We start from the raw sequence: 12,101 nt of genomic DNA on the forward strand, positions 1-12,101 counted from the left end.
ATAAAACGTGGCAACCGTTCATTTTGAATGATGCACTGTATTATTTTTATAATATAAATTATCACCGTGAACGTTTAAGTGGCCTCCCTCCGCTGGTGCACAAAGGGGAAACGGGGACACGGTGAGGCACTACTTAAGAAAGTAACAACCTACAACGGAAATAACGAGTGATAGCCTTGTACTAATAGTGAAACGATAATTGTGTATAATATCAATATAATTTATTTATACATTTACGTCGCCCTTTTTGACGAAAATAAACATTTAAAAGAGAATAAGCATATAAAAACCAAATAGTATTTAGTGAGAATGTAGTGTTTTTATTTTCATGGCTTCTCACAAAGACACGGTTGTCACAAGCGTGGTCCGGAAATCATTCTCCGCATCACGTGCACACACAGACCTGGTTTCAGTGAACTAAACTGAACTCAGGAACCTCTGCTTTCTGTGAAAGAATCCACAGGGCGGAGCCTATGAGTGCGCTGCATCTCTTTGTTGTAGCTACACTAACCTTGGTGCGCGTCTCTCTCTTTGTGCGTTTCTGTCGCGATAATTAGCTGTTTCCGCGCTAAAAAGATGAGCGAGAACAGGTGTAAACGTGTGCACACCATACATGTCCTAATTGCGCGTGCCCGCAGGAGAGCTGTGAATTTTGCTGGTCTGTCTGGGTGAGTAGAGCTGAGCAGACAAAAGGCTTCATCAGTTGCCCCCTCCTCTTCTGAGATTCAGATATCCAGTGAAAAAGATTGTATTTCTGTGTCTTTGATGTGTCATACAGCTGAGGAAAACATTTGCCGTCCTTGGAAAATCTCGGTAATCATTAATGTTCTTACAATGACAGGTAACGACATGAATTATTGATATTCTAAAAGTAGTCTAATGTATCACATGCAATTAATGTCTTAAATAATGGACATAATTGCCCCCCCACACACACACACACAAAGATGAAGCAATAATATAAAACAAGCTAATTATACATTTACGTGCTATTTTGACTGGTAATTAAAACTAAACCTCTCTGCTATAGATCTGGTATTATTTGGTGATCCAGTGGCACAGATGTAATTATTGAAGCGCTAAAAAAGTACACATTTAAAGAACAAAAGAGGGTTTTGCTAGAGGATCGCATTTCTTTAGGGCTGCAGAAGGCAACATCTGGTTTTGCTTTATAATTGTATTATTCTCAGTGTAGAATTTGAATTGTTTTTTCTCTCTGATACTGTACATGTAAGTCTCATAGCAAGATCTGTTAATAAAAGAATGAAAAAAAAAACAGGGAAGCAGAACTGCTGTGTCGATGAAGCAATTATTAATTGTTTTTAATTAATGGTAAACAAATTTACAGATAACTGCTTGGTGTATTACATTCAACATTTATCAGAAATATACAGAAATATTGTGAAATATTTTTAAATGTAGGTACAAATTTCTGGTAAGTTAGATCAGTTTTTTTTATTGTCTTCATTTAATAAAATGAATTTCTTCCCGGCGGTCTGAACATTAGTGTGGATTCTGGAACTGGAGCACAGTGGGGTTAGCTCTTTATATTCTTATATACCAAATACTAAAATATATTTTGATATATCACTCAATATAACACCATTTAGCAATTAATAAAGGAATCAATAAAGGATAGAATCGTGTCATTTTACAGAAAGCAGTTGTCATTTTAACAAAAAATATTAATCAAAAGCAGTACACTTTCGTTCAAAATGTACAAATAATTAAATAAAACCAGATGTTGCCTTCTAGACCCTACAGAGTATTGAGAATATAGTTTTATATAGTATTCAATATAATATTTAATATTTTCACAAGATTGAATAAGTCACGTGTTTTCAGTTTCATTATGTGACAGCAGAATTTTTTTTCCTCTGTACTGCACGATTTTCCTTCCTTCCTTGTGAGTTGAATTGCATACGAATGATGATTTTAACTGGAAGGGGTGTTGAAGGTCAACTCTTGTTAACGAAGAAGAAAATTCTATTTTGGAGTTCTATAAAGCATGAGCAACTTTTGATCGCTTTGCACACAAATTTATAATGAAGCAGAGAAAATAAAAAAGATTGTCAGACCACATTTTACAGTCTTAAAGACTCCTGACGGATGGTACGAGCTGTTTGAACCCAGAGGGTAGTGAGGCCGTGTATGGGGGTTAGGCTGCGGGCCAGAGGACACCAAGTTTGTGTGTCTGTGTGTGTGAAACAGAGAGGCCAGACGGGGCATGCAAACACACAGGCTATAGGAGGGTTGGGTGGCAGATGTGCTGATGAAGAAAAACAGTTAAAAACAGTTGAAACTTCGGGGCTCAATCCAGTGTGTGCTGCTGCAGAGCGTCTGAACCGAATGACTCGAGCTCAGATAGGTGGGGTTCTTAAAAAGTAGGTCATCCAAAAAGGGCGGGCGTGCTTTTAACCTCTGAGATGCAACATGCTTTCCGCGTTGCGTAGCCAGAATCTTCTGCATCCTGCCGGTTACAAATTAAACGACCGGTTAGAGCATGGATTAGAGTATGGGCATATAACGTCGATGCTTTATTCTCACCATTTCTGTCCTAGAATGAGACGCACTTACTCAGCGTTTTGACTAAGTTACATAAATTCTCAGAGGCACTGTCACATGAGTCGAGACTGTAAGAGCAAACAGCTCGCCTCCACACCAACGACTCGCGCAGAAGGATGGAAAAATGTTCACAATATTCACACCAGTCTGTACTGAATATGCAAAGTAGTGAAAGAAAGGATAAATGCACATTGCTCTTGCACCGACCGGTTCACTATTAGCACACAAACGTACACCAGATGGCCTGTATTGGTTTAACTAACATTAGTGGTCAACTGTAAACTGTTTATGGTTTTCTATCTAAACAGGAAATTGATCTTAAACCGTTCATAATATAATGCATTGTGTGGTGCTTTGCTTGCTGCTAAACTTCAGCATGACACGACATATGACTACCGCTCCATAAATGGTTTGCCAAATATAAAATGGAATAAAAAATGAATATATTTCGTAAAGCACTGTTTGCAAATTAAAAAATTAGACACTGCGTATTGTATGGTGCACACAAAGACCTATAATACTCACATTTTAGTATTACACCATTTTATATAAGCCTACAGAGTTGTGTGTTTCGTCACTTAAAGAGACAGAGTCTCTTATTTATCAGTTATCTGGTAAAAGATTAAGAAAAACACAGGAAAGTTTTTTACGTCAAAGTAATATCCAAAACATTGGTTGAGAGCACTTCTAGGGGACTTTTAGACACAAACAAATCTGCCGAACTAAACTTCAGCGTCAAAGCAACAAACCCTAAAAGCAGAATGTCACAGAATGAAAGAGAAACATTGTTGGGGGAGGAAGGGAAGTGATGTATGAGATAAAGCTTTAAAGATAAGGCAGTTGTTTACGATGAAATTACGCCGGAGACTTCGCCGTGTTTATCTGTATGTACACAAACCCTGGTCAGTTACTGAAGGTCGTGCAGCGCAGTCCCCAAACCGAGTGTTTTCCTTTTGGCACCACGTACTGTGTGTGCAGCTCTAAAATAGTGCCGCTGTCTCTTTGGGAGAGCCCAAGTCAAACAGAAATCATGCCAGGAAAACTCTGCACGTGAGAAGTCAAAACAACTCTGGAAAGTATTCCGGGTAAGTTGTTTCGCTGGAAATAAAAGAGTTTCTGCGAGTGTATATGTTTGTGCTTGTCATATGGTTTTTCTCGCAAGAAGCCCGTGGACGCACGCGCGCGCGCGCACACACACACACGCACACACAGACAGAGAGAGTCAGCTGGTTTGGCTGGAGAATAGAGCCAGAGAAACGCCCATAACCGCACACAGACTCTCTGTCCTGGTTTCCCCTCTGGTCCAGCCCCCTGGACCCAACTTTCTCAAATGTCTTCGTTCTTCCATCACTCTTGCCCCGAAGTTCCAGTGTTTTTCTCTCCAGGTCGTCCACGTTGGACTCACCAGCTACAGTAAAATTACTCTTTAGCTGGTGTTGGTTTTAGTTTTTTCCCCCTTCTTCTGACAATTTTCTAAGAAAAATGTATACTGTAAGCTATATTAAAATAAATTATATAAACTGCTCAAATCAGCAAAATACAGAATATGCAAATAAACCCAAACTATAACCCTTGCAATCTTGTGTAAATAGGTGTTTTTTCTCTGTCCAGCGAGTCCAAAATTGTTTGGACTGAAAAGGGTGAAATGGCTTACAATGACCCTTCACCTGGGACAAAATACTGCAAGAACAAAGAAAACCACTCAAACTATACAGAACCCTCAGTCAGCGGAAAGAGCCAGTGGATTTATTTTACATTTTTCGCAACTGTCAATTTTGCTCCCACATATTAAGAGAAAACATTTTAGTGAGTTGCAGGACAAAAGAATCCATCAGCGCTCGATTGTCGGGTGCGTTCCGCCCCCTGCTGGTTCATCTGTGCAGCTACAGTCAATAAGTATTTCGTTAATCAAACTATAAAATCAAACGCACTTGAGGGAAACAGATATCGTTTATTCCAAGTTTAATGACAGAAAACAATATTGCACTAATAAAAATAATGCTCAAAAATGATAATTTGATATGACAAATGACAAAAGAACAATCTGCATATTTATAATTAATCGGTGATAATATCTTTATGAACACGGGTTTTCTTTCTAATGACATGGGTTTTTGTCCTTTTTCTCTTTTTGCAGTAAGTCCATTGAACCTCGCATTCATGCTTCAAAAATAGACGTTCAACGCTGACGACCTCTCTGTGCACTTCTGCCTGACGCACTCCCAGAATGAAAGAGAAGAGATCGAGGACCCACACATACATCCTGGGCAAACTGGGCTCAATTTCTGAGAAATGATCTCCACACAACCTGTGAGGGATGAAATAAATGTAATAGTAGAAATGACAAACAACACATTATACTTATAATAAAATAATATAGTATCCGTCACTGAGAAAACAAAACGTTTGTGATGACTCACTTGTCTATGCATAGTTTCAGGTCGGGATGCCAGTACTTTCGGTTGGAGAGGTGCGTGAACCCACCTTTCATACAAGTACAGTCCAAACGATTGTCATACATACTGGGTCCATTCGAACCCTCCTCTTTTCCCCAGCTGAAGTGAAAGCTGGCATAAGAGTTTAAGGAAGGTGACTGTTCTGGTTCAGAATCCGTAAACTTCTGAAATTTCTGCTCCAAATATTCAGTAACACCTGGAGAAGTAAAGGCAGACTTTGGATTCCGTGCAGGCATACAGTTTTAAGATTACTACCAAGATGTGACCGGAGTAACTTACGCTTTTTTTTCAGAACCAAGCTCTTGCGTTTGAGTGATGTAATTAAAGGCTTAGTGGTTCCCCATTGTCGTCTGAAAGTGCATAATGAAAGCAGCTGTGGTAAAAGATTTTTTTAATAAAAGCCACGCAGACTATTAAAATGGCTGTCTTACTTGGCTTCTTCCCGTTCTTCCTTCTTTCTGGCTTGCTCCAAGACAGGATGCACAACATCAAACCACTCTTTAACCTGGAAAACTGTGAAAATCATAATTGTGCTGTGAACCCCCATAAAAAAACAAACAAACAAAAACAATGATAAGCATAAAAAGTTAATTTCAGTTATTTACAGTTATTTTTCTCCTTCTTGGCTGTTTCCTCAGATAACGTCCTTGAGGCATCAGTGAGAAAAAAGAAACATAGATAAAATGTAACTTTTAAATGTAAAAATTGACTTTTTTTGCATTGACTGCTAAATTCATAATTTTTAACTAAAGTTTTGCAATTATGTACCACTCCACATGATCATCCAACTTGAAAAGAAGCTTTAAGGTGACGATGATGACAGCTACTGCTTGAATGTCATAGCGCAAGAGATGAGAGTTTTTCTTGCTGGGGTCAAAGGTCAGAAAATTGATGTCCCCTATAGAAGCCTGTCTTATAACCTCGTGGACCCAGTCATGGAGGTCATCTGAGAAGGATCAGAAACAAATGAGTGTATCAAACAAATAAATTAAAAATTTATTTCAAATAAATCTTAAGCCATCATTTGCCTCAACCATTACGGTCAAAAACACCTACTTGGGAGGTTTGCCTCCAACAGATAGCGGACAGTGAGCGGAACCGGGTGGAGAAGGCAGTCTGAGGAAACTTTTGGGAAGGAGGGTAACTTCAAGATACGAGCCAGATTCTCAGCTTCTTTATGAACCAGCGAGTAGGACGGAAGATGCTGTCGAAGTTGTCAAAGCAATTAGAAATACAACACATTGTTAGATGACTGAAGAAATGCAAACCAGATTTGTCTTCCTCACCCGAACGTTAAAGAAGCTGACATCTTTTCCAAACAGTCTCAAGGCCTCTGGAAATGCCTGGTGAATGTTAATGTAAGGAACACGCTGCTCTGAGACCAACCTGCATGAAACATGACTAGATTAGATGTTTTTCAGAAGATTAATCATTTTAGAAGTATAAAAGTATTACATCTAAACACACTGACAGCAATGTTTAATGTGGTACACCTAGCAGAAACATTGCTTAGGACAAAACTTTGGGCCTAAAAATTGCTAAAAGTAAATGTATTAAATATAAATAGCATCAAGTCAGCATAAAATCAAAGTTTACCCCATTTGCACAGATGTAAATAAAAGGTGGATACTTTGGTGTATGACTATAAAAAAAAACAACTTAATCTTAAAAGTGGACTGTACGATTTGGGGGTGGAAATATTTTTTTTTCTGGCAAATATCATGAAGGTTTGAAATATCATTAAATGTTCTATTTAAGTAACCTCAAAAACAAAATCTTACTAAATAAAGTTATGTGTAAGTAATCTAAAAATATATAATTAACAGTATATGTGGGATTAAAGTATTTAAAGCTGCAGTCTGCTTATTGCAGTCTGCAATTTAAAAATTTTACTCTGGCAGTTAATTTACAATACTTTATTAAAATACTTTATTTATTTAAAGTAATAAACATCCTGCTCTGTGGTTTTTTTTTGTTTTTTTTTAAAGACCATTTTGCGTTGAGCTGCATTTGTCCTTCCAAACCTCAGCAAGTCAGCCAGAGTGATGGCCTCTCTGACCCACAGCAGAGCCAGATAGCACAGGGCCAGTGTCCGTGGCATGGTCATAAGATTACGGATTTTCTTTCCCCTCATACTCTTGTCCACAACAGCATCCATAGACCCTGAACATACTGATGACTGCGCGTAACCTGCAAGAGAAACACTAAATTCAGTTCATTCAACACCGTATAAGATGTAAACGTGCCAGCTGACAGAGAGTAACCGCCCTTCGTACCTGAGGCTGACGTGTGTTCTGACATAGACGTAATACCATCGGTGTGATCTGAAAGTTCACTTTGAGAGTTAGAGTCCGAACCATTCATGAACTTGAAGGCAAAAAGTTAGGAAGAGAGCAGAGCGGTGTTGTTAATCATTTTTGGCGACTGAAATAAAGCAGAAGTAAAAACAAAATACTGGCAACTAATTGAAATAAATGCATTCAAGTAATTTAATTAAAACACAAATAAATTATATCTAAACACAAATTAAAAAAAAGAATAATAGTAAAAGTGACAAACACACAAAAATTTAAATATAAAAATTCTAATTCAAAATATTATGATATAATAGGATGTAAACAACACAAAAATTACACGTAAGCCCTTACCGGTCACTCACATTCTTGAATAAAAACATTACGGTGTAAGTTTTTATAATTCAATAATGAAAACGTTGAATATGATTTTGATATCTGACTTTAAAATGGGTTTAAAAATTATGAATTTTAGGTTTTCAAATGATGTATAAATTTCTTATGATTTTTTAAAGCGTTATAGGGAAAAATTCTACCAAGAAGACTTAATATGACAAAGGTCTGAATTCCTGCTATAGAGCAGATTTTAGGTGCATTTTTTTAAGCTTGCTGTTTTTCATCTTAATTTCAAAATGAATGAAAAAACCCCCCAAAAAAACGTACCACTGTAGACACTGATGTGTACACTGATGTTTTGGTGAAAGCTTGCTGCGTGTTCTGCAGGTATCTCTTCCAGAAATTCCACAAAACCTCTGTCTGTTAAAACAAAAATGTGATACTGGGTCATCCATAACACGGTGTGGGTTCAGAAGGCTAAACTGAACTACCAACCTCAAACTTCATGCAGACACCAAGACTGACCAAAGCCTTGGCCTGGTGTTTCAGGATGAACTGAAATCCCTCGCACACCACCCACTCCCGCTCGCTTTCTGAAAACAGACAGAAGAAACCACGAAATCAAAGAACGGGAAGGATCTTGTAAATCCAAATACCTTGAACAGTTTCTAAACAATGATGAAAACATGGACAGAAGACTCTGACTGACCTTGTGTTTTCTTTTTGGGATTTGTTATTTGCGAGATCCTGCTGTTTTTACTATGAAAGGTGTTTACATCCACCACCTCCCTAGTTTTCTAGAACAATTTGTGAAAATATACAGCATAGTTTGTTTAGTGCGTGACGAATAATTCATTTACAGTGCCAGTAATGACACCAACTTACAAGAAATTCACTTTTTTTTCCCCCATTATTTTTAGGACCTGTACCAGAGACATTAACAATAAGAATTACGGCATTATCAACCCCCTAGATATATAATAACGTATATTCGCGGACCTCGATCACATTGTGGCAGCTCCTGCAGAAGAACTGGCCCTCGTCTGATACTCCCCAGTTCACAGCAGCGCACTGGCCGCATGGCTCGCTGTATCCATCCTGGAGGAAGAGACCGGCAGTAAGACATCGACTACACAACAACACAGATCGACAAACAATGCTGCTCAAAGGACAGACTCACAGTTAGCTGTTCGTCCATGGCTTTAACACGAGACACCGAAAACTTCTACATCAAATCGTGAACGCGGAGTGCTGTTTATTTTCCGGCATGGCCAAACACGCTTTCAATATGGCCTCCAAAATATTTTCCATAATAAAAGTCCAACGCCGTCTAAAAGGTTTGGTTATTTTAATACTGTCAATGCTCCTTCTTTTGATGTACGATTTTATTTTTATGGTTTGTTGTTATTTGTATACCAAGGGGCGTTCCGATGCAAAAGACATAAAGTGCATAAAATCCCAGCCTCAATCTATAGAGAAAGTACCAGTACGTGCATAGAAACCACTAGCAAGAAAGAAATGTAAATTAAAAAAAGAAAAATTCCGGGCGTACTTTGAGGCTTTTTCATCCGAACTCTTTATATTGTTTACGACATAACAAATGCGTTAGGCCTAATGTAAAAAGTCCAATCAAGTCATCTGTGAAATCAAGTCAACGTTAAGTGTTACGTACATGAGATTACATAAATGCCTACACCTTTAAATACATAGATTTTAATGAAGTGAAATAATATGTTAAACTTGGATATAATACTGCTCATTTTCATCTAATTGTTACATCTCATGAGAAAGAAAAAAAGAAATCAATTATTTTGTCCTTTATTATTTTATATATTTATTTCTAATTGTAGTGTTTGTAATTATAAATAGGCCTAATATAAAGAATTGTTTAATAATTGTATTATATAATTATATATTTCTTATAAAACTTTCTTATATAAAATAAATAAATAATGTAACTATACTTATAATTAACTATATTTTTAATTAAAATATATATTATAATTCTTATTATTGTTGTATTCTATTATTTACATATTACTTTTATTATTTGATGAGTTACCAAGTGCTATAATGTATATATTTATTAATCCTTTTTTTTTTTTTTTTTTTTTTTTTTTTTTTTTTTTTATACCAATGCTTGCTTTGGCAAAAAAGAAAGGTGTCATCATAGACAGTAGACACTAGATGGCGTGTAAGTCCATAAAGCTGTCCTAAAATAAATTTACAGCAATATTCAAATCAAACCTTTTTTTATGACATTCCCTCCGCCATGTATAAGGACACCATATTTATAATATATTTCATGAATGCATGATGCTTCTGTCCGGGAAGATGCATTTTGTGTTGAAAAAATGAAAAGTGTAGGGATATTTTTAAAACAAACTTTCAGTAAACATATGTGCCAGACAAATTGAAGGTGGCTTCATTGTGTAGTGTGACATTTGTCTTTTGTGTCAGTGTGTGTTTGTGTGCATACAGTATGTTTGAGGGTTTTTTTTTTTTATGTGCGCATCAGCAAACCTCTCTCCAATCCTCTTCCCCACATCTTTAGAGAAAAGCTTCTTCTTTCACCACTGGGCCAATTTCATGGTTTACTGCCTCCTGTGCTTTCTCCCCTGTTCTCTATGCAAAACTCAGCATTGTTGCCAATGGAAATCAGGAACAGTCAGTAACTGCAGGTGTGGGTATTATTCTTCACACTGAAGCGCAGCGGACTGCTCTTCCTCAAGTATGGCACGTTTTACAATCCCACTCGTCCTCCACAGACGTCGCATGGAGTGGATGGGGATTGTGGGAGGCCGTGGGCGAACAGAAAATTATACCGAGCCTTGCTCACTTGGTTCTTATCTGGTATAAATATTGCATGTTCTCGCTGCCTTTACCATCACGACTCTGCTTCCTGCTGTTCACGGCTGCTGAGTTTGGCCAAAAACCAGACATTGCTTGCTGTGTGCCGCACGAGACAATAGAGGAAGAGACCTTTCTGTAATTAAAAACCCAAACAATATTAACTACCATGTATACCACTAAGCTTTAATGTAACGCTGGTAATTACGCATGCCATGCTTTATTGGTGTAGTTCAGTCAGTTCAGTGGAGTGAATCTTTTACGCTGGAATTATTATAATTTGTAGTTTAGACCGGTTCAACGAATTAGCTGGAAGTTCTCTGTAATTAAAACAATATTTGCTTTGCCGACATCTATGGCATTTAACTTAAATGCAACACTCCACATGTTTACGCATTCAATATCCGTGACTGTAGCCGTTAACCACCTAACTGATTCATTGGAGTGAGCCATTTACGTTGGAAATTTTGTGATCAGCTCAATCCATGCAAAAAGCCATTCCGTTTTATTTTTCTTTTTTAATTACCTACCCATGAAATAATATTTGCTATCGTATATAACATTTAACTCAGTAGAGGTGTGTATATTTCTACCGCGGTTTATTTGTAATATAATATGTAATATCTATATTTCTACCGTGCTTAATTGTATCTTCGGTTTTACAGGTTCTCTCCAGCATCAGACATGTTTGATATGCTGAGATGAAGGCAGTGGAATCTTCACACACATGGAAAATCCTATTGTTGCCCACCTCAGGTCTGCGTCCAGTCGGTTACCGTGGCAACTGTACTACGTAGTGGCAGCCGGAGCAGGAGGAGGGGGTAGATCATGCATAATCAAGGATAAGAGTGTGTGTACTGTGCACAGTTCTCATCTCAAAGAGGCTGTCAAAGCGACTAGCATTATTTGCCCAAAAAGGCATTTTGTGGGGTCTGGGTCGACCACTGTTTCTTTTGGAAGCAATTAAATGTTACACATTAATAAGATGATTTGAATCAATCTGTTTCAGTAATCATCTAAGGGTTAATATGCAGCGTCACATTCGAGCGGTGGTGTTCAATTCATGTTCGTGTTTGGGGGTCCCGGTCAGAGGCCCGATGTTATGAGTAACAAAAACATATTGCACCATTAAGCATAGAAGTATATTATCTATCTATGAAAAAAATGTGAGGAAAGACCCCCCAAAAAAGACATTTTCTTTCTTTTTTCATAATGGAAAAAAAAAAAAATCCCAATTTAGTTTATAGTCAGCTCTCATGTCATTAAAGTCAAGAAGAATATTTTAAAGTTAAATGTTTTTGGGATAGATTGTTCAATAAGTGACAAAATATCATTGTTCTTACAATGATAAGCAAATTATCTAAAACATACATGATCAGGTTCATACTTTTAGCTTTTAATATTTTGTTTTATTAAATCCAGAACATTCTACATCCAACCAACATGCCCTATATTTTGTTTTGTGCTCCCTTGGAGCACTAAAGTCTTTAGGGCTATTTACCGGTCTGTAAATAAGCTGCGCAATCTATATTTCTGTAAACAGAATCCATTCCATCCACTTCATTTTGCAACAAGCTTTCTTCCGTGGCACTTCTGTAGT

General features: G+C 37.3%; 1 protein-coding gene across 1 annotated transcript; it reads right to left on the bottom strand.

Moving 5' to 3' along the window:
• Nucleotides 1-4,496: 4,496 nt before the first annotated feature.
• On the bottom strand, nucleotides 4,497-8,974 carry taf1b (TATA box binding protein (Tbp)-associated factor, RNA polymerase I, B). The gene is made up of 15 exons (XM_043220515.1): nucleotides 8,832-8,974; nucleotides 8,651-8,749; nucleotides 8,361-8,448; nucleotides 8,147-8,244; nucleotides 7,979-8,071; nucleotides 7,298-7,388; nucleotides 7,046-7,211; nucleotides 6,308-6,407; nucleotides 6,078-6,225; nucleotides 5,790-5,967; nucleotides 5,627-5,667; nucleotides 5,453-5,534; nucleotides 5,301-5,371; nucleotides 4,986-5,217; nucleotides 4,497-4,873 (listed from the first exon to the last, which is right to left on the bottom strand). The coding sequence occupies exons 1-15, from the start codon at nucleotides 8,847-8,849 to the stop codon at nucleotides 4,624-4,626; spliced, it is 1,755 nt and encodes a 584-aa protein (XP_043076450.1). The 5' UTR covers nucleotides 8,850-8,974; the 3' UTR covers nucleotides 4,497-4,623.
• Between the last annotated feature and the right edge of the window lie 3,127 nt (nucleotides 8,975-12,101).

Source organism: Puntigrus tetrazona, chromosome 20, assembly GCF_018831695.1.
Source record: "Puntigrus tetrazona isolate hp1 chromosome 20, ASM1883169v1, whole genome shotgun sequence".
In the NCBI taxonomy this organism is placed as follows: Eukaryota; Metazoa; Chordata; class Actinopteri; order Cypriniformes; family Cyprinidae; genus Puntigrus; species Puntigrus tetrazona.